We start from the raw sequence: 24,449 nt of genomic DNA on the forward strand, positions 1-24,449 counted from the left end.
TTTAGTGAAAAGTTACAGGTTCTGGTTAATCTTTGGATGAGAAATATCCATTCTATTGCCGCGTGTGGCATCATTCAGGACATCTGGTAGACTATATACAAAACAACCACGCCGATGATTTTTTTAAAAAAAAAGCCTTGTAGGAAAACAAGCATCAGCAGAGGTCATAAAATAACACTAACAAGACTGTTAAGACCACATCACTTCAGCGCACTGATTGATATTAAGAGGAAACATACCAACTGCGGGTTATACTTATCACTTCAACCAATATGCTTCGGCATTGTACATTTTAAGCATCCAATGTATAAATATAGCTGGCTTACTGATCATAGGCAATCAGTGTAAGAAGTGGACAAACATGATTATATATATATATATATATATATATATATATATATATATATATATATATATATATATATATATATATATAAAACACACACACACACAAATAGTAGGGCCATAAAAGAAAGATGATCAGTATTGTACTCGTGCAGGCATATTTTGCTTAAAATGTTCTCGCAATTTACAGACGTAAATCTTCGACTTTATTTAGTATGTTTACACCAAAATATAACCATTGTGTAAAACAACACACTTAACTGAATAGGTTTTGTTCAAAATATTTTAATAAAGCTTTCCAACACATAAACACATACAAATGGCGCTTTTGCAGTTATAATCTGACCTACTATATGTTATGCCACGTACCCTTGACCTGACAACCAATTTCTTCCAAAAGGTTCTACTGGCAGGCAGCGGACTAAAAGAGTTTAAAACTGCAGATCATACAAGATGATGTTACTTCAGTACTAGAGAGGCTCGATGCCGAAAGAAATGAATGCATGCAAAGAACAAATACGGTCCTTAACATAAAAACATAGCTTTGGGAATATAGCATCTGTTTTAAAATATATATTTACCGACAAATCGAAGTACAAAGTTGTGCAGAAACATGACAAATTAAACTAGACGTTGTAGTTAATCTTCAATTGGAAACTTGCAAAGCATGTACTTAAAACAGTATTCAAAACATTTAACCCCAAACTAACCACAACCATTCAAACATGTATTAATTATGCTTCCAGTTATTTTTAAACACCGACTCAGACATGGTTATCAGAACTTTACTCCAGAGTTTAGTGATGCTTTGAAAGCAGTACAACCCCATAATAACTGGTCACCAGAATTACAATGCCTACAATTTTATAAGTATAATGGTAATAATAATAAAACAATGTATTTTTTTCTCTCCCGGTATTCACGCTAATGTTGTCAGGTCAATAAAACAATAAATAGTCCCTTCAGGGTCAAAATAACTGCAAATAGTCGTTACAAAGTGCACAAGGATACGTTTGTTTAAAATAATTTTACACTTGCAACCAGGCAGAAACTTTGAGCATAATTTATATTTACAAAATCAAGTATAGCCACACAAAAAAATGTATTGTGTGTTCTCTCATTTCAAGTGCATTCTTGTGAAAGGTTAACTTAATGTAAAAGGTTTTTTTTTTCGGTATCCTAGTTCCTTAAAGTCCCCTTTTCATTGTAGTTGATCTTATTGTGTTCTCAACAAAGTCTTTTTAGTTTCGTTGTTCATTCATTCATTTATAGCAGGTTAGCTATCCAAACTTGAAGTTTGTCTGTGGTATAGGTTTTTTTCTGTTTTTTATTTTCATTTTGTTGCATTTAAGGCTTATCGGTGCACTGTTTGCAGAGGCTGGAGGTGACGTTGTTGAATATGGCACATTTGTCTGGGCAGGACGCGGCTGCCAGTCCGGCAGGGAAGGGGTACCCTGTCGGCTGTTCATAGGCTCCCAAGCCCGGGTTAAGGGCAGTCGTGGCTGGCAGGGAGGCTGCAGAGATAGCCTGGCCTTGGTTGAGGTAAGCCACCAGCCTTCGCATTTCTTCCAAAGCCTGTGCCTGCATGAGGATGTAGTTTTTGGCGAGTAGCAAAGTAGCGATTTTGGAGAGTTTTCTCACAGATGGGCTGTGCGCGTAAGGGATCACTGATCTTAGTTCGTCCAAAGCATCGTTCAAGTCGTGCATCCTCCTTCTCTCTCGGGCGTTAATATTCAGTCTTAGTACCTTCTGCTCTTTGTGTTTCTTGCCGGAACCTCCAGCTTTGCTTCCTGACACCGATGTCATCTGATCACTCATTAGTACCATATCACACCGATCGTCGCTGTCATCGTCTAGGCTTTGCTCCCCACCGCTGCTTTCAGCTGCCGAAGTCCTGTTGCCACTTTCCCCGTAGTTGACACACAAAGATCCAGTAGGAAGACCGAGCAAGCCTGCTCTACCTCCTCCTAATCCCCCTGGCTGGATTGGGTCAGAGTCAGACTGATCGAAACAGTTCGGTGATTGGCGATCCCTGGACGGCAGATCGATACCGGCGGGTGATCTGAAAGAGTCCATCTTTTTGCCTGAGACTGCGCTTACAGTTTTGTGGAAGATTTCCCCTTCTGCTCCGTTAATGTTCATACTCCTCTCCATAGTCCTTTTGGATCAGCTCGCCTTCCACAGTTTTGTAAATGTATCTGAAAGCTTTTGTAAGTTTCTATTTTATAACTTGATCTTGATGCCTGATCTACTTGTCAAGTAATCTGTGTAGGCAGCTCTCACTGTAGAGCCCTGCTCTGTCGTTTATCCTGCTTCGATTCACCTTCACGAGATTTCGCAACAGCAGCAGCAACAGACGGGTCTTTTACATCATTATCTCAAAGCAGGTTATTATTATGAAGAAGATTCGCCTATTGGGACAGAGCTTTCTACCCAATCAGGTTAACGTTTTAATTAATAGGATTAAAACGGTAACAAACAATCCCCGGCGCTATCTGCCCCCACCGTCTGGATGGTCCCTGCTCCCAGTTCTGATCGCAGAGGAGCTGCTTACAGCTTTATAAAAGGCGCCGGGTCTATTATTCTCATGGCCATCTGTATACACAACTTTATGCATATGTTTGCGAGGAGGCGTTGTGTCTTATTAGTAACCCAACAACTGCCTTCAGCTTGTGTGGCGACTTTCACCCATCAATAAGCACACTAAATGCCCTCTTTAGATATACGGATTTTCATTACCTCTCAAACATATACAGCCTGCTTTTACTGTCACAAAAGAATACGTTTTAACTATTGTTTAATCTTCAAGCGGCATAGCGAATTGCAATGCCGATCACAAGTACGTTTCTATTAACGTACAGTAGACCTATAAGTTTCATTGATATTTTGTATTTACTGGAAATGGAAATAATTCGGTACCGCTTTAAAGGACAGATTAACATGTGGGGTTATTTTGAGTTTTTTTCTTCCTATAAACAAAGCTGTTGATGTAGCCAGTGATGCATATCATTACATTAAACAAAATTAAATTGACTAATTACTTTTACTTATCGCTGTCGTTCAGTATGTATGTATGTGTGTGTGTGTGTGTGTGTATATATATATATATATATATATATATATATATATATATATATATATATATATATATATATATATATATATTATATCTGTCAGTATGTGTGTGTGTGTGTGTGTGTGTGTGTGTGTGTATATATATAATCTCTATCTATCTGTGTGTGTGTGTGTGTGTCCATCTTTTCTTGTTGCATTTTAATTTCCCCTTGACATCTTGATATAAGGCAAGGAGATCTAGTGAATGTATTTATTCCACTCGTTTCATTAAAACGCTTTTAATTGTGTCGTTCAGCCTTGGCCCCAGGTGTTGGGCTCTTTTCATTACATTTCACAATGTGAAGAAATTCTAATTTTCGACTTACCATATGGTTAAATTTTTCCTCTGAGAATTGGTTGAAGGGGGAAAAATAATCTATTAATCTCTGTAATAGATTCACAAATGCGATCTTCCACAGAACCTGTTTAGAAAGGTATTATCATAACAGTTGGGTGCTTCGTTTGATCAAGGAATGACCAGCTTTGAACAGAAACGTTTGTTGCTGGAGATGCCACTTCACAAGAGAAAGAGCGCGCGCGTTTCTTTCTAACAGAAGGGATCTGTTAGATTAACAAATTATGGGTATTAGTTTTAACAAACGAATACAAAAGATCATCTTATCTCAAATCGATGTAATACTTTTTTTTTCATCTGACCATGTAAGGCTCTTTAGTATGGTATGTATTACACATTAAAAGGAAAGCATTTGTTAGAATTATCTTTGTACGACCAAACACATTCCTATTTTATGAATTGCCATGAATATATCAATCATATCCGAGTCGCAAAGCATTCAACAATAAAATATGTATTTAACCACTATTTATTTTTTCCCTATCAAATGTAACAAGGGTATTTGAGTACACAAACTTTGTCTTAATAAAAGTTAGATACTGGGATACATGCATTGAATTGTTTAATTTAAACATAAGCGTTAAGGTTTTTCAACCTTTATGGTAAACTTTTAATATGTTTATCCACCTAAAACAAATAAATCAAAGAAACAATGTGCCCCATAATAGACTAGACTAAATATAGTAGGTACAGCACATGGTTGACCCATTGTTTGTCAGGATTTGGTTGTTCCAAACCCATATTTGTCTCTAAAATCTACAAACGCACACTAGTACAAAGTTCAAATTATGGTGTAGTCCAATGGTATGAAAAAGCATGCACTGTAAACATTTGAATGCTAGCCAGTTTATTGTTCCACGTTGCTTGTTGCTTGTATTTATATATTTATAATGCCCAGCTGTATCAGAAATCAAACAACTGTATACAGAGCAACCATCTCTTCCCCATAAAATGTATTGTACATTGAGATCAACTAGATGCGACATTTAGAGAAAATAAACTAATATATCTTTTTAGAAAAATGTTCTAGGCCACAGCGCCATCTTAAGGCGAATATATGCAAGTTCTGAAATTCCTTTCCAATATTGGATTAATTATGCCAATAGCAATACTCTCAAAATCATGGTGTCTCATATCACTTAACTGTATATTTACTTTCGAAGGCTGTATAGACGTCCTGTAAAAATGGAAAATTCGTTTTAAATGATGATGATGATGATGATTGCAATCTTAATAAAAACTATTTAATAAAGTCTTTGCTGGTGTAGGTTTTATTTCACCCTCATTGTATAAGGGTTCCAAGAGTATTAGTTTTATTGTTTGTATCACGAGCACAGTGTATGAGAAGCCTCTGCAAATATAAACAAAATGAACTTTACCCAGTAGTCTATAAACACAAAAAGTTGTCAGTTTGTACACATGATCCACATGGATTTCAGACAGTTATCATATTGGACTGAACACTGTCCCAGAGCATCCATATGCAAATCATACGAAAACCATGAGAAATGCACAACAATCCATTGTCTTTTTGTTATACACAGTACATGCTCAGGACAGCTTTTAAACCTAACCCTTTCAACTGATTGCACACCAGCTGTTTTGTTTTACACAAATGGACTCAATGTAATCTTGAACACTTTTTGATAAGAAATCAATAAGGACTTGAACTTACTATCTAGTACAGTGTACCTTACATTGCTTTTTTTTTACTCACATATTTTCGATAGAAGTCATACATTTAGGTAACTTGCTTTATGATTTAAAAAAATAATAATAATGCACATTCCAAATCACATAAACTTGCACAACGTTTGTTTGTTTTGTTTTACCAGTTTTGTACTTCATGTTCCAGATACAACCTTGGCCTGTGTTATAGCTGCAATTAGAGCACCATCTTCTGGACATTAGAACACATTTGTAATTTATTCATACTGTTGGAGGTTTTGGATAACACTGTTAAAAGGAGGCTTGGGATAGAAATAGTTTGAAAATGCACGGTCTTCTGATTGGCTGCTCACATTCCAATGTCGAATGGTTAAAAGAGTACAACTAACGATGGCTTGGACCCATTTCACTACATTCAGGATAATCACTTTTCAAAAGGTAATAATGAGCTATTTTGTAAGAGGAAAAACACACAGACATATTCTGTCAAGTCATCTATGTATGAAGTGTGAATAAAAACGCACGCTTTATACTGTTCTTGTGTTGTACTGCTGTACACTCAGCATTTCACTCAACAATTCATAAATCAGTACAGATACAGAACATGTAGTTAAGGATACGATGTTGTCACGGTAAACGTGTAGAGTCACAGCTAAAAATAGACAGGTTCACTGAATGACCACGTCAAATATCTGAACTTAAAATATCGATTTTTTTAATAGTACGTTTTCAAACAACTGTAACAGGAATAAGGTGCCGAGAAAAAGTATTTGCCCCTGTCTGATTTTCTGCATTTCTGCATATTTTTGACACTGAATGTTATCAGATCTTCAACCAAAACCTAATATTAGATAAAAGGTACCCTGAGTGAACAAATAACACAAAATTTGATACATGTTTCATTTATTTATTAAAGAAAGTTATGCAACACCCAATGCCCCCGTGTGAAAAAGTAATTGCCCTCTTAGACTCAATAACTGGTTATGCCACCTTTAGCAGCAATAACTGCCACCAAATGCTTCTTGTAGTTATTGATAGTCTCTCACAGCGCCGTGGAGGAATTTGGACCCACTCCTCCATGCAGAATTGCTTCAATTTGTGGGTTTTCGAGCATGAACTGCTCGTTTCAGGTCCTGCCACAACATCTCAATGGGGTTTAGGTCTGTACTTTGACTAGGTCATTCCAAAACTTTAAATTTCTTGTTCTTCAACCATTCTGATGTAGACTTGCTTGTGTGTTTCGGATTATTGTCTTGCTGCATGACCCAGCAGCGCTTCAGCTTCAGCTCACAGACGGATGGCCTGACATTCTCCTGTAGAATTCTCTGATACAGAGCAAAATTCATGGTTCCTTCAAGGATGGCAAGGTGTCCAGGTCCTGGTGCAGCAAAGCATCCCCAAACCATGACACTACTACCACCATGCTTGACCGTTGGTATGAGGTTCTTACTGTGGAATGCAGTGTTTGGTTTTCGCCAAACATAACGTGGCCCATGTCGGCCAAAAAGTTCCACTTTTGACTCATCTGTCCATAGAACATTGTCCCAGAACTCTTGAGGATCATCCAGGTGCTTTTTGGCAAACTTGAGACGAGCATTCATGTTCTTCTTAGTGAGCAATGGTTTACGCCTTGCTACTCTGCCATGAATCCCATTTTTGCCCAGTGTCTTTCTGATGGTTGAGTCATGAACACTGACCTTAGCCAAAACGAGAGAGGCCTGCAGATCCCTGGATGTTGTTCTAAGGTTCTTTGTGACTTACTGGACGATTTTATGCCTTGCTCTTGGAGAGATTTTGACAGGACGGCCACTCCTGGGAAGATTCACTACTGTCCCAAACTTTCTCCATTTGGACAATATGGCTCTGACTGTGGTTCGGTGGAGCCCGAGCCTTAGAAATGGCTTTGTAACCCTTTCCAGACTGATAGGCATCAACAACTTTTTTCTGGAGGTCTTCAGGAATTTCTTTTGTTTGTGGCATGATGTACCTCTAGAACCTGTGTGCTGACAACTTCATTCTGATGGTAAGGGCCAAAGTTAGTCAGATTCATATTGGGCAGGGCTGGCCCAAATCAGGCCTGGTTGTTAACCAAAGTACTCAAACAGCTGACCCTAATTATCCCTTTAATTGGGTTGAGTTAACTAGGGGGGCAATAACTTTTTCACACCTGAAGATTGCATGTTTGATTACCTTGCACACCAAACAAATTAAAGAAGCACCAAACTTTGGTGTCATTTTTTTCTCTCAGACTCCCTCTATATACTAGTACAACCCACAAAAAATCTAACCAAATACAATGTGAAAAATGTGCAAAAATGCAGAAAATCAGACAGGGGGCAAATACTTTTTCACAGCACTGTATATATATATATATATATATATATATATATATATATATATATATATATATATATATATATATATATAATGTTCCAGTAAACGGATAATTTTACAAGATTATTTTTGTTAGTGTCTATTTAAACAGCTGTATTTTGGCATTACAAGATGTATAATGCAAATTTTCTGTATAGGTTAATTTTAAAAGTGTGTTTCTTCAGTGAAGCTGCTCCTTCCGCTTTCATAAAATAGTTTTGGGATACCGCTCTAGCAGTTGCTTAGAACTTAATTTTGCCACTTTTCTTTTTTGTAGTTCTGCGTAAGTAATCACCTTTATTTGACGTTTGCTAACCTCTTTAACTTTGCATTACTGCCAATTCAAAAGACAGTTACTGCTCACTTCCTATTTTCAAGCTAAGTGGAAACAAATAGTAAAAGTCACAGGCTCGTTACTATGATGATATAATCGATATAACACACACACACACATATATAACTCAAGCACGTGGTACATTTCCTATACCATAGCTGAAAAGGCGCTGTTCAGGGTCCTGAAATGTTCTTCAACTCAAAAGCTAACAAAGGGGAAAATTCCCGGTGCACACCACTAGTGCACTCATTTTTATCATTTTCATCCATCTTGTTCAGACAGTCCAAAAGATAAAATATGCTGATAACTTTATTAAACATTCCAAAATATCACTGAGTGCAAAAACAATAAAACATGACGATTACACACAGCATGGCGGGTTAATAAATATATACAAAATTAGCTGTATTTCTTTAAGATACCGACTTCAGAGTTGATACCAAGCTGTTTGCCAGTGTAATTAAAATGAGCTGTGTCATTGTCACATTTTTTTAACCTCTGACCATTTCAATATTGCAGACCGCACACTCACCGAGGATTGTTCATCCACATTTAAATACTGCCACGCTTTAAATCACTAAATAAGACAACCTGGTGTTTGATTATTTCTACACACAAAAATGCACTACAGTGACTGCTACATGTTTGATTTCCATGTGCTTATATTGTTCAGCTCTAAATATAGACCCCACTCTCTTCAGTTTTTGTGATTCTTTCAGTCCATTTCCATTGCAGCATTGTCAGTAAAAATAATCTATTTCACTGGCAGTTTTTTTTTTGGTAACCACTGGTCATATCAATAATACTGATATGACTTTTAGTTCATGTTTACAAACTATTTAATACAAGATTCCATTCCCCTAACATTATTCCCACATATGTTTTCTTTGTTTGTTTATATACATTTTCCCTTTAAAATTATATAGCTCTTTTATTTATTTATTTATTTTTATTTTAAAACTTCATTAAGTTGGCACAGTCAGCTTGTTTGCAAGAGCAACCCAGGAAACAATAGGTAGACAAATATCCATTTAACATCATCGATTCTCATATTCCTTATTGCTCAGAAATTACATATACTTTGAACAAAAAAATATATATGAATAAAATATGAAAATTACACAGTGATGCTCTGTAAACTTAAATATTTGCTATGGACACATTTGTTAATTTCCATAACAGAAAGAGTAACCAATCACATTATTTTTGAAGTCCAATGATTTTGTTCTTTTGGCAATTGTAACCTTAAGTGATCACGAAATTGATCAATTAGCCTACATGGTTATTGTAACTATACTGTGTATTGTTACTATTGTATCATGGAATTATTATTATTATTATTATTATTATTATTATTATTATTATTATTATTATTATTATTATTGGTATTATAGGTAGGCTAAGGTACATTTGGTATTTTACAGTAAAACCAAACTTCTTCCTGTGGAAAATACCTTGTTTGGCATGAACATCTATTTGACGCTATTCAGCTATTTGATGTTATTACTTTTAAATGTGTATTTTATGTCACACTAACTTGATATTACCTTCAAAAACAATATCATTTTTTAAAGAATCTCTCAACAATTGGACTTGGGCCAAGACCAATATATAATTTTGCAACCCTATACTATTGTGTGTGTCATAATTTAAATACTTTATATAAATCATTTTCTATAGACTTAAAAGACATTAATAATTTGCATTATATTCCTTTGTTTTTTTTAAACATGATCTTAGAATTCCAATACTTTTTGGAAGTGCTCTTCATGCCTACTGCCTCTATTCATTATTTTAAATAGAATATTCAAGGTTAAAGTTTTAGTCAGGGTACAGCAGATTGGATTGATCATAAAATATCATGTCTGCAGTGAAAGTCTCTGTTTGCACAGATAATGAGATAAAGAGAATTATGAACAGATGAAAGCCAAAGGCGTCTACTTTTTCTCCTGACAGCAAAGGAACACCTTCATGCCCAATCAGTCCCTGCTAATGAGACAAGATAGGGCAAGATGGTAAAACAGCAGTCTCAAGCATACTGTCTTTTTTCATTCTAACAGTCTATAACTTGTTACTGTATTAAAAAACCTGCAGACTGATGCCTTTTAAACCTAACCCTAAACAACTCACATGTGTGGATTCAGTAGTTTGGGAGGTCTAAGTCACTATAGTCAGACCTTGCTGACACCACTGAAAAACCTCTTGCTCCATGCTACAGTATGTCACAGTTAAACATAGCTCAAGCTGATCAGCAAAACTGGAACTTAACCATGCAGTTATTTTTTCTATTGCTGTTAGTAAAATAGATTATATTACTTTCAGTTGTCAGTAAATGTTGAATGGGAAAGTTATATGGTGTCAAACTGTGCCATCAAGACAACTTCGCCTTCTCTCCTCCCCTATCGTGTTTGAAGGTAATTTGACTAGGGAGGGGATTTTTGGTGTAAACATGTTTTATATTATCGGTAGCCTTTGGTATATTCTCAGTAGTAAGCATGTCTTGCATTTTTTTCTAAATGATGTCCCTAATGCTATATCTTGCATGATTATCACTGTCCAAGGACAGTTTTTTTCAGATCAAACTGGCATGTTGTATAGTGATTCAATGAGTGCAAGATGTGCATCAGCAATAAACTGTACAATGTCAAAGCATTTGTTTTATCAGAGCTGTCAAGAGTGACCTTTGATACTGCTACCATAACAAGAGTGTAAGTCAATGCTTTGCCTGCTAACAAATGATATAAGAAAATCACATAATAAGAAATGACAGGTTGTAAAATGTGTCTGTTATTCTACTAAGGGGTCTGATGAAGCTGTTAATCACAGAACTGTGGGGCGGGGCGCTTCATCAGATCTATTAGAAGAAGAACCCTTAGTCCCACTAGCTTACCACCGATGACTTCACTTCACTGGTAAGCAGCCTATTTTAATTCATTGTCCTGCTGTGATTGAGCACCTGCTACTGTTTGAAATGAGATATATCTCAAACGTGCCTCTGCGCTTCAGCAGGTAAATTCCAAACAGTACTGTTTTACTTGTAAACACTTGATTTATAGGAGATGTTTCCAGAGCCATTCATATCATTTCTGCACTTCACCATATTGAGGATATTAGAGATCCAAGGGACTCCCATGTGCATAGCTTTTCCCATGAATACCTCCCTTTAAATGGTAGGCAATTTATGTAATTGTGAGGCACATAATTCACCTATTTGGGTCTCTGTAACAGGGGTGCTGTGTTACGAGTGTCAGTATCTGCTGAGAACAAGAGTGACACAGAGGTTGACGTTGAAACGGCGCTCAGGTGTCCAGGTTGTCTTAACAATTCCAGGTAGTGGCAGGTGGCTGCTACTAGGGTACCAGCAATGGTAGCCCTAGTGCGGGAGGACATACACCCCGGTGTACATGAAAATCCTAAATACAAAAAGGCAAAACAAAACAGTGGGCAAAACAGCTAAATAAACAAAAGCTGGGCAAACAATGGCAGAGCGCTGCTCTCACTAAAAGGGAGGTCCTGCTCCAGGAACCTTCTCACTGACACACTCTAAATATACTTTTGTGGGATTCACAATCCCCTAAATTGAATCCCTTTGCACTAAACACTGGAACCCCAGTATACACACAGTCATTCCTGTGTATTTGGTTAACTCACTCTGGTTAAAACAAGCAGTCATGAGCTTCAAGCTGGTAGATGAAGAAGAACAAAAGACTGGCTTTTCAGCCCCTTTTAAAGGCATGTGGCCAGGGTTAATTGCTAATCAATTAGTCAATCAACGCCTGGCCATATGCTTCACATGGATTTCAATTAGGCAGGAAGGGATTTCTAACCTCCCAGCCCTGCCAGGTCTAACACATTTTATTTCCAAATTATACACATTTTATTTACAAACCCAAGAAAATATATTATGTACCTGTGCATGGCCTCAGCCCTGCCTCAGTCCCCAAAAAAGCATAAACAGAAATTGTGAATATATAAGTTCAACAATGGGGTTAAGGGAATGTGGGGCAGTAGTACTGAAGCTAATGTTACATAGGATATTGCTTTTAAAAGCAAAGAGATATGTCTTTAATATAATATTTAATGTTAAAGCTAACAGTCTGAGGCTCAGGTGTTCCATGCACTGTGAATGAAGATTAAAGGCCTGTTCTCTGTCCTCAGGGTAACTATTTGTTGGAAGACCTCTGAGGCCTAGGTTAGTTGGTTAATGCAGCATCTCAGGAGATGCTCTTTGATGGCTTGTTCAACAAAGCATAGGAAGTGTGAAGGTTTGTTTCCATCTCCAGGCAGTACCAGGCATGTGATGTTAGTACTGTAAAGAGGACCAAGTGGACACATTTTCTATTGTCCCAGCTTGCTATGCATCTTAGTAATTGGGCTCTGACATTGCCACAACTGCCTTTTGATTTATAGAAGCACTGGGTGCAAGCAGAAAGCGATGAAACAGAGGATATTCACCGATTCTGTCAGGCTAAATACATTTAGTTCCATAAACCTGTCTTAATAGCTACCTTTAAACTCTGGGACCAGTCTAAATATTCTTCACTGGACACCTTTAAAAGTCACAATGTCCTTTTTTAGTGCAGGGATCAGGATTGACTGCTCTATCAGTATATAATAAATGTGATTTCACCAGTGCATTATAAAATCTCCCTTGATTTGGAGTGTTATTTTTACTATATTGTCCCCACGGAAATCTGTGGTAAAATTTCCTAAAATCTGCAGTGTTTTCTGCGGCAATGACTTTTTAATGAAAAACAGTGTTAATAAGTATAAATAATTAACAACAAGTAAGTCACAGTATTTCAATTGATTTTTCTTATTAAATCACATTACTAAAAGCTGACAAAAAAAACCCCCAAAAAACAGAACAAACATGCTTGCCATATTTTATGGAAATCATAGAAAAAAAAACACAATTAGATTAGATTACAAATGCACTGTTTTACAAATGTGTACTAGGCTTGGAGAATTTTTGTATAAATGTAACAGGGTATTTTTAGAAACATGTGTTTTTCACCAAAATGTTGTAATTTTAAAACGTATCCACATCAAGACAGCACAAAGAAATAGTTTGGAAGCTGTGACAAGCGCTTGGAAACGGTGACAGGCAACACACTGATTGGCTGATAAACTAGCTTTTGAGTTTCTTTGACCAAGGCCACAGTGTGAAAGTGCTGCCATCACATACCACACAACAAACAGGAAAGTAACGATTAAAAAAAAAAAAAAGAGGATTTTCACAAAAATGTTACGTCACCCCAAGTAATCGGATGATATCTAATATAGTCTGCCGTCCCCTTCCTTTTTGAGCATTCATGTTACTACACCATGAACAAAACGTGTATTTCCATATATAATTAGAATGACATCTTTCAGGACCTGCAACATAGGGAGTACAAGCAAGGTCCTAATTATTTTTCTCTGACCTTTCACATAGGAGTAACAGAACAATGCTTCGCTTTTCTTTTGTAATAATAATAATAATATTAATAGTACTACTACGACTATTACTACTACTACTACTAATAATAATAATAATAATAATAATCATCATCTCACCTTATTTCGTTCTTCAGTAGCCACTGTTTGTCTATCCATGGTCGTTGTCACGGTCCTCTGCTGTTTTAACAGAAGCTATGACGGTGAGTTATTGGAAATACTGGACTTGCATTTTGCATTTGTGCTCTATCTCTTGCTGTTATATTCGGTGCTAATTTAGATTTGTTTCCGGAGCTCACCAATGGCCTTAGGAATCTCTCCATAGCTGAACTAAAGCCCGCCACACTTCTCACTATAGGGGAGACTGGGGCTGGTTGTCACATGGGTTGGTTGTCACAGTGCTCATAACTATGACACTAGATGGTGCAGGCAGGTGATACTAACACTGAAATGTGTGTTCTATTGTCTGGAACTCAACCATCTTGTAATTTGAGGTCAATTCCATCTAACATAAAGGTTAGCACATGTTTCATTTTTTTTTTTCATACCCACAGTAAAAAATGTTTATCTTGTTATTTATGTTATAACTCTTAGTAGTATTGGAGTTTGTTTGAACTGATGGCCATGTTAATAGAACCAGATCTTTTGGTGTAAAAACATAACCAGTAGGTTCTCCCAGTAGTACTGAGAGAATTAAATTGTCATGTAAAGTCGGGTTGGGGCAGGTTGTCACATAGTTTTTGGCGTTGGTTGTAACGTAAATCCTATAGGAAGAAGTCAAATTTTTTCTTTCTACTTTTTTTTACACCAACATGTGGGATACGTCACCATATAATGCTTATTTAACTTATTTACTGTTTGTCCTCTGGTTCTGTGGAGGCTGTGGTATTATTTTGTAGCATGGGTCAACATTTCAAATGTATATAATAGGTCTATATTTTTTATGTTCACATAAAAAGTAAAAATACAACTTTTTCTGTAATTGTACACAGTAGAAACTTTATGTTATTTAAAAAAACAAAAAAATGTTGCATTATTGTCTACTGTAAAACCAAGAACATACTTTGTGACAACCAACCCCAGTATGGGGCAGGTTGTCACAGGTGACCGACGCATTTTCAACCGTCTAAATATCATATTTGGAATAAAGTTACACTGAAATAAAAAACATCAATTTGTACGTGAAGAGTTATTCTTCAATATAACTAGGAACAGAACCTTGCAGAATGTCACCAGATTGAGGAAAATAATAAAGAGTAAAAAGTGTGACAACCAACCCCGGTCTCCCCTACAAATACCGTGTATGCGCTCTAGTGACATGTACAGTGATAGTAGGGAGCAAATATTTGAGTTTTCTTTTTTTTTTTGCCAAAAGTTGAAAATTCAGTGGGAGAGAGCAAATTCCGTGATTTTATCCGCGATCATGGAATTGCAGAATCCTGGAGGGACTAACTATATAATCAAATATTCTATTTGCATATTGAATCGCTTCCCTGCAATGCCTGGCTGCTGACACAGAAAATTACCATGCGCATTTACCATGGTAAACTTTTATTGGATGGCTTATTCTCTCACCCGGTGAGTCTAGCAGTTAAATTCAAACCCACCGAGGCAGCGATTTTAAATAACAATCAGCTGTAGTGTCCGCTATGCCGTGCTTCCTTGTAAATTATACTGGCATGGTAGTGCAATTATAGTTAGAGTTGTGTAGGCACTTTAATGTTAAACCCCAGTTGTTGTACTAATAACTTTGACCCCATTTAATGGATTTGCATTTCGTTCTGCTTGGATGTGCAGATTCCAAGATCTGGATAGTGAAAATGGTTTGGAAGTTTTCTCTGAAAATGTCAGGTCACAAAATTAAATAAAAATTGAAACTACCTTAAAATTATATATCTTTAGTAAATCATGACATGTCTCTATAAAATTGGGACTCCATAAGACTGACTGTAACATTATCTTTCCTTTTTGTGAGTTGGAAATGTGTTTATTGTTTTAAATCTTTTTTCGTCATTCGTCTCAAGAACAAAGAATTCTCCTCATGACAAAAGAATCTGTTCTCTGATGAAAAATGAATTTTGTTGTGAGAGGGATCTTTTTTCGTGAGGGTCTGCAATTAAAATGATTTGGACAGCCACCACCGGGTCCTCAGGGGAGGTTTGCCCAAGACAGACAGTGCTTTCCTGTGCAGCAGTTCAAGGGACCTCCATTACATTTAAATCGCTGGTATCTCAGCCCATGTTAAAGTTAAAAAAACAAACGACCCATCCTTTTGTTCCTCTGCGTCCCAGAATATGGCACTGGTTTATTCGGATTTCCTGTGAAAACCGAAAAAAACAACCATGTGCCGCCGAAGAATTACCTCCGATACAATTTAATTGCTGACATCTCGGCCCCTGTCAAGCAAAACGACAAGTCAACCTCTTTTTGTTATGCACCAGTTCTTTTTTTATAATAAAAACATCATACAGAGAAACAGTAAAATCTGCTTTAGCAACCACCTCTGAAGAGAGACCACCTGTCATGAGTGACTACTTGCAGATGCCACGGAATTTTTTTCTTCTATAATTTAACTGTGAAGAGTGACCACCTGTCATCTGTGACCAGCAACCATATTTTCTTACTCCCATCCATTGAAACAAACCTGTAGGAGAAACAGCTTTCTGCATATCAGTCTGTTTCTTTGAAATCAGCCCGATATTGTATACTGTATGTAAAGTTAATAATAAAAAATAAAAAAAAGATAGTGTAGTGGGATGCCTTTTGAAGCACACGTTTACAATTTTACATGAAACATCAGTAACAATAGTAGCCTTTCTGTACATTGTAAACAGTGTGGATTGTACAGCTGACCGCCTCTTACAAGCGACCGCTTTTGCTAACTCCCATGAGTGGTCACTCTTGGCAGGTTTTGCTGTATTACAAATTTAAAACGAATAAAATGATGAATTTATTATACTGTGCAATGAAGTTATATATGTATATATTCTAATGTAAATGAATAAACGTATTCAAATAAAAGGTTGAGATCTGGGAAATAGCCCCAAGTTATTGTTAAACAGGAAGTGGCGGGTTAAAAAAATACTGCATCTACAGTATGTGTATATATATATATATATATATATATATATATATATATATATATATATATATATAGTAACACAGCAGAAAGGGGGGTTAATATCATCCCTGCATAAAACATGTGCATATGCACATTTTGTTTAATTGTTTAATTATATTTGTTAATTGTTTTATTAGTAATTATCCCCTGCACCTGGTGATCATTGTAAATCAGAGCCAGGTGCAGGGTATTTAAAGGAAGCAGCCAGTCTGTTCAGGGCTGCTGGTGTGTATAGAAGCCTGCTTGATAGTGTGCTCAAGCGTATAAAGAAAAAAGTAGTGTAACAACCTTTTTGTTTTGTCTTAAACCTGTTTGATGTGTTTGTTTGGCAGGTAAACGGCTTAGCCGTCGTGCGAGCTAGTCAATGACCTGCCTGTAAAGTCAGTGCTCCAACACGGAGCTAGGTGTTTATTTTTGTTTATTTTTGTGAATTAAATATAGCGCGTCAGTGCTTTAAACACCATTTCTGTATCCTAGGTCTGCTTTAAAAGGGGCAAACGAACGGCCGTGAGTGCCGGCCGGTTACAATGTATATATTAGAAGGATGTGTGTACCAGCGCTTAAAGGAAGTTTACAAACTTTTCTCAACCAGGCTGCCTTGTCCTGGGAAAAAATGTATCTAAAAGTACCGTTCCAGTGCCTTTACGGCTGGAACTGTACTTTATATATATATATATATATATATATATATATATATATATAAAATATGTTCTTTTTTTTAAGTCATTAGACAACAAATCAACTTAAATGTATATAGCCTCTTATCATGCCATGGCATCTCACCCTGTTCTTTCACAAACAAACATTTATTGCTATTCAATCATTTCAACCTCAGCCTCCAAAAATAAACACCTCGCAAAAAACATACATATCTCATCTTTTTGTAGTGAAAATCTGACCTCTGAGCAGGCCTAGCAGTTAAATTCAAACTCATAAAGGCAGCAATTCTAAATAACAATCAGCTGTAGTATCCCTCTACAAAAAAATAAATAAATAAAAATAGTATATGACTGTAGCATATATCATGAGTATGACTGTAACAGTGGAGGGACATGTGTGTATTTGCTGTTTGATGGACAGAAGATCCAGTTGACACACCCGCATGCGCACAGGTTTTATTTACAAACAAACAGCTCATGTGACACTACCAGCGATGGTAGTGCACGGAAGGACATACATTAAAATGTACAAAAGACAAAAATAAAACACGATACAAAAACTACAAGTAAAAGTTGCCGTGAAGACGCCGTGCACTACACGGGAGGTCCCGCTCTACACCTCGACCTACAATCAACAACCCCTGTCCTGGTTACACACCCGGTGGTCAGCAGTTTCAGCTGCTTCTTTCAGCTCCGATCCTGGTTCACACTCACGACGATCTGAGGACTTCAGCAAGATGTTGTCGTCTTTGTCCGGGTATCGTGGAATTTCTCAATCCTGGCATTTGTTATGACTTTGCAGCAGCCCTAAGGTGTATAATTGGGACGTTTTTATACCTGATGCCCCACTGGAACACATCTACCTGTTGATTAGGATTCTACAACTGGCAATCACACACAGCAGATAGGCTCTCCCAAGAGCGTCAGGTTATCCATGAACTATTTACTATAATTACACACAACACTATTACAATATATACCTACACGATAATAATACAAAAAAAACTCTTCATACGCAATAACAAACTGTCATTAACAATTGTCTTTTTTTTTTTTTTACCCAATTTGCCAATTATTACAGTGTGCCACCTCCAAAGGAAACAAGCACATAATTAGAAAGCAGACTTATATAGGCATTTTACATAGAGATAATACTGTAGCGGCGGGACAACCGCAACGAACGGTATACCTCCCATGGACTGTGTTATGGACTGGGGAAGGGGTTGGGACTTTGTACTGTACCCATATCGTTACCTGTGTTGTGCGCTGATGTGTGTGAGTGAGTGTGAATCTGTTTCACCTGCTAATCTGTCTCCCTCTATCCTTGAGCAGCCTGCCTGCCTGACAGTTTGTGTTTTTGTGTGTGTGTGTGTGTGTGTGTGTGTGTGTGTGAATGCGAGTGGATACAAATGGGCCAATGGGTGATGAGTGGGCAGTCAGCGTCCATGAAAAGGAGTGCTGTGCGCCAATTGAGGAGAGTTGAGTTGGGAGTAGTGAATGAGAGAGGTCAGACAGAGAAAGCAGATTGAGAAAAGAGCAAAAAATAAAACAGCAGTTTGCACTGCATTCACTGCACACTGCAAATAGCCGGCTGCTACAGCACTTTAAAATCCACCTTCACTCAGTACTGGCGAAACACTGCAAATTAAAAGCTCTTAAATACTAAATTAAATATGTTTGTATTAACAAATGCTCTGACTTTTTTTTTTTGGTGGTTATGGTTTTAAAATATTAAGTACAAATAATTACAATTCTTGCTTTGTCAAATGTGAGAATCGAACCTACAGCATTTATGGGTACTGTGACTAAGACCCAGCTGCAACTTGATCTTGTAAGCAAGTACCGTATTACTTCGAATTAGCACCGCTGTGTTTATTTTAAATTGTTAAAAACGGCTGCGGCACTTAATTGAGGACAGCGTTTATTCGAGGGCAGCGTTTATCAGTTATACTATGGTTTTTGAATGGTGCAGTATTTTATTACATGATTTAAAGCGTTTTAGAAGCGGCACCGTGACTGCCTCCGACCTGCAGCAATATACTCTTGTGTGTTTTGGGGGCTTGAATACAGTACATTTACTGACAGTTAACAAAAGTCTATTAGGTGGGGGTTGGGAGGTCAGGGGAGTACTGTACCAGCGAATCAGGAGTGTGTATTGGTTGCTATGGGGCGGGACAAGAAGAGGAGAGAGAACAGTAGTTGAGTGTGATGCAGTTGTTTTTCTTAACAAAAAATATTACCTCTGAATATCGGTTTGATTTCTGTTAAAAATTAAATATATCCTACTCGGTTATTATTGGTTTTTCTCACTGTAATTTACCTGCTTGTTTGTAATTTCTCTGTAAGAGAAAACAAAACTAAATCTTCTCATAGTAGTAAGCAAGTTTTTTTTTAGTTTTATACATATATATATATATATATATATATAGAGAGAGAGAGAGAGAGAGAGAGAGAGAGAGAGAGAGAGAGAGAGAGAGAGAGAGAGAGAGAGAGAGAGAGAGAGATTTGTTCAGGACAGAGTAAAATTCCAATTGAATAAAAAACAAAACAACTAAACCCCCTACAAGAAGATATCTTCAGCCAGCTTTTGGATAGTGCTTACAGTGACCGGCAAAGCTAAGTTCCTCTGAGTTTAAGTTTTCACCATCCAAGCTGTGGATGAGGTAAAAAGACAGCCCTTGTTTTATCCCCTGCTGTGTTGGCACTGAACTCTGCTGGAAAAAAACAAATCAATAAAAAGATGTGAAGGACTGCTGTGCTGTAAGTAGTTCATCTTGGGTTGTCTGCCGGGACTGTATCATAAAATAAAATGTGCTTACTAAGGTGGGTGTACATTAGTTTGTATTACATGCTGGATTGAGGTTGCAGTCTCTTCGGGGGTGTCATGTACATAGGCAGAGTTGTGCGTTTCTTTATTTTTTGAGCAGGGGTAGAAAAAAATACTTTTAAGTTTCTTTATTGAGAACAGCGTTTATTCGAGGGCGGCGTCTATTAAAAAGCTGATATCTGAGTGAGGCGTTCATTCAAAGTAATACAGTATCTACTGTAATCAGTTTTTATGACTCAACAGATTGCCGGCAAAATAGCAAAAGTCTGTCTGTAGGTGGTCATGGCTACATATTCACTGCCATTTTAAAAATAACAAAACACAATATAAAAACACAAACAAGTCCCACAAAAAAACACAACACACACACACACACACACACATGCCTATAAACTTAGAAATAATAAAACATTATAGAAAAAGATTTCTGACTACAATCCATCTAAAATACTGTTTTACCAATCCAAATATGTTTTGGGAGTATACTTAAGAATTGTCTCTGGCACATTCCTTTGCTACACTATTCAGAAAGAAACATCTTATAGTATCTTTGAAACCCATATAGAGTTGTTCTGTCATGGTATATGAAGTGCCAATATTTTCCAATATCATTGGAAAGATAAAATTGTGAATAAACATTGCCAAGTGGTTTCAGTACCGCTCACAGTCACGGGCAGCCTCTCCCCACCCCGGAGTGCAACACCGACTGCCAGGGTGACACACTCAAACAGGGACAAACACGGAACGGAGTCAACCATTTTAGAATTATACAACACAATAATATAGAGAATAAATGCAATTATGAACGATAATCAAAAGTGAAATAACAACAATGAACATGTTGGGTGGGAGGGCTACATGCAGGGCAACATGAGGGGAAGTGGATATGTATGTTCGTTGTAATACGAGACTCTGAGATGTCCCAGCATAAAAACATGGTGTGTGGGATTGCAGTTGTTCAATGGCATAGCACAATCTTTTGCAGGGGAGGAGGGGGTGTTGGACAATAACTCACATTCATAATAGCATGAAGAGGAGGAGGGGAGCACTTCAAAAACAGGACACCCATGTGACAGGTGTATGACACAATGATATCACCACTAGCAAAATGGAGGTGTATGAAATCCACTGTTATGATGTTTTTACATGGGCGAGTGGAATCTGCTGTGGAATGTCAGTTTGAAAGGGCAGCACCAATAACACGGATCAAGCAAGAGTTTTCCAGTGTCATACTGGATGAGCAACAGAATATAGACATATATGTTTAATGGGAGGGATGACCTCACTGTCGCTGTTGGGCTGTATACATTGCTCTGTCGTACCAGTATGTTCACCATTTCTCCAGTGTTATAGGACTATGTTGGCAGATAGTACACACATGCATTCTGTAAATACCTTATGCAGTGCAACCCCCCCCCCCCCCCCCCCCCCCAATTGTGTCCCCCATTGTGTCCCCCATTGTATCCAGCTAATACACCTAGTGGACCACGGTGGATGTCTCTTGTGTTATCTGTCATTTTAATATCAACCCCAAGCTAATTAAATGTAGAAAACGACTCAGTACCATCAGTCAATCAGCTTCTATCTCTAGTGGGCTTCTATCAGACAGTAGATGCCCACTGGAATGTCTCAGTATCAACTGTGAATCAAACTCAAAATCAATCCGTGCACGTGCCGGCTGTTTCAGTTAGATTTGCCTTAATGAAAGCTCAGTTCACATTTATTGGACACAAAATACTAAACAAGCTAGACATATGTTGTATTTTATAAACTTAGTAATTGTATTTTTTAAACTTATAAATTATTTAAAAATAAAAAAACAACATGTACTGTAATCTAAAACGCCAAATAGAACTTTCTATTTTAGCTTGAATTATGGGATGGCGTTCTGTGCCATTTCTAGTGGTAGTTATATTGCTGTGCATAGCAACCCATACACCTTAACCCTTTAAGAACTGGGATCTTGTAACCACGATCAATACTGAAATGTCTTTCTGGGCCTGTGATCGGGTAAGCATGATATATAACATTTTTAATTTTATTGACTTACTGGGCCACCACACTTTGACGTACAGGTTGGAAAAGCATATCATTGGATCGGGGAGGGATTGAATTTCACTCCCTGATAGTTTTTTTCTTTTTGTGTGATGTCACTGAGACCGGCATTTAAATTTTAAAGGGCGGAGAAAGCTTGACAAAATATCACAGGAACTTGTTTAGAGATAGAAATAAAAAAAAAAAAAAACAGAAAGACACTGTAAATCTGATGTATTTGACTTATAATTATATTAAAACATTTACTCTGTTCATGTGGAATATATAACAGGGTTATCGTCTCGTATATAAACACCACTCACACAGGGGTCTGGAGTTCTTTTCAGGGTTTTGGTTTATTCACCAAAAATACAGTTAGGAAGAAAGGGTTGAAGGGAGGTATACAAGGGAAAGGGAATAGAGTAGGTACAGATAGAAATACTGAATTTAGATGGCGGCCTCTGTAACACATTATCATCAGGGCCTGCCACCTCCAGACATGTTACATCATACCTTGGCAAACAGTACAATTTAACATGTTTTATACTTAATACAAAACACAGTATTTTACTTTATCAACAACAACAGAATCATTGTTATATTATGTGTAAGTATACACACCCGCTATTTCACTTTTCCACGTTCCAGTCAATCTACACAACAGACACTTTGTGATGCAGCCTGCTCCACATCCAGAGATTTTCGCTCTGCTGAACCCGTTCAGATGCAACCCCTTATAACTCAGTGCCTTAAAGGGATAGTCCTGCATTTGGCCGATATATAAAACCACTCCCTTTTAACCACCCGGTTACATACATATATATACACTGAGTGTACAAAACATTAGGAACACCTGCTCTTTCCATGAAATAGACTGACGAGGTGAATCCAGGTGAAAGCTATGATCCCTTATTGATGTAACCTGTTAAATCCACTTCAATCAGTGTAGATGAAGGGGAGACAGGTTAAAGAAGGATTTTTAAGCCTTGACACAATTGAGACATGGATTGTGTACTGTATGTGTGCCATTCAGAGGGTAAATGGGCAAGACAAAAGATTTAAGTGCCTTTGAACGGGGTATGGTAGTAGGTGCCAGGCGCGCCGGTTTGAGTGTGTCAAGAACTGCAACGCTGCTGGGTTTTTCATGCTCAGCAGTTTCCCGTGTGTATCAAGGATGGTCCACCACCCAAAGGACATCCAGCCAACGGCAGGCCAGTGGTCAAAAACTGCTCATTGATGAAAGAGGCCAAAGGAGACTGACACGAATTGTGCAGAGCAACAGACGTACTACAGTTAGTCAACTGACAGTCCAGTACAACATTGGTGCTGAAAGACCCATAAAAGAATGCACAACTCGTACCTTGACACGAATGGGGTATGGCAGCCTGTGACAGTCTGGCTCGCAGTGGTGTGGTGGATGACGTCACGGACCAGGAAGTAACTGACTCCAAACAGTGGATGGGCGGGTGAAACTGAGTGCAAAAGCACTCAGCGTATTTAATAACAAACAAACAAAATATTTAAACAAAATACAAACAAAAGGGCACGAGGGCCAAACGAATAAATAAACAAACAAGTAAGTGCCGTGCTGGATTATCCAGCACGTATTAGCAATTGTTTTTTAAATATTATTCCTTCTCTCCGCTCCCCGTACTCTCTACTCCAACACCCCAACATCAAGTGCAGAGAGCTGCAGGTTTATATACTCTGGCCGAGGGATTAACTAGTTGGTAATTATCTTATTATCCCCCGGCCAGAGTCTGCACGCGTTTGGTAAGGATGCATGACTGTCAGCTATTTAAGTAATCAGTAGCTGATCAGCCATGCATCCTCACGGGGTTTTAAATAATAATAAAAGACGCGGCGCTTTTACCCGCGCCGCAAACAAAAATACAAATAATAATAAATAGGGGCGGGACACTCCGCCACACATGCCCCCCCTTGTGCGCAGCACACATGGCCCCAACGGCCACCTCCCCCCTCAGTCTTAAAGTCCCGGAAGAGGGGGAAGCAAGTTACTTCTGGGGGGTGGCCATGGTGGAATCTCTGGCACCCCCCCATTCTTCGTGGCCAGCAGCTCCCTCTTCCGGGGCTCCCGCCACACTCTATCCTGCCGCGAAAGTGCGGCTGGGGGAGCTGGTCTCCTGACCTCTCCCCCCTTCTTCATGGCCGGCAGTTCC

General features: G+C 37.8%; 1 protein-coding gene across 1 annotated transcript; it reads right to left on the reverse strand.

Annotated features, from left to right (window-relative positions):
• Positions 1-542: 542 nt before the first annotated feature.
• LOC117400161 (class E basic helix-loop-helix protein 22-like) lies at positions 543-2,931 on the reverse strand. Its single transcript, XM_033999624.3, has one exon. The coding sequence runs from the start codon at positions 2,497-2,499 to the stop codon at positions 1,693-1,695; it is 807 nt and encodes a 268-aa protein (XP_033855515.1). The 5' UTR covers positions 2,500-2,931; the 3' UTR covers positions 543-1,692.
• Between the last annotated feature and the right edge of the window lie 21,518 nt (positions 2,932-24,449).

Source organism: Acipenser ruthenus, chromosome 4 (assembly GCF_902713425.1).
Source record: "Acipenser ruthenus chromosome 4, fAciRut3.2 maternal haplotype, whole genome shotgun sequence".
Lineage (NCBI taxonomy): Eukaryota > Metazoa > Chordata > Actinopteri > Acipenseriformes > Acipenseridae > Acipenser > Acipenser ruthenus.

Bases quoted from the DNA above. Each gene is read 5' to 3' on its own strand.
- LOC117400161 (XM_033999624.3), bottom strand. From the start codon at position 2,499: ATGGAGAGGAGTATGAACATTAACGGAGCAGAAGGGGAAATCTTCCAC.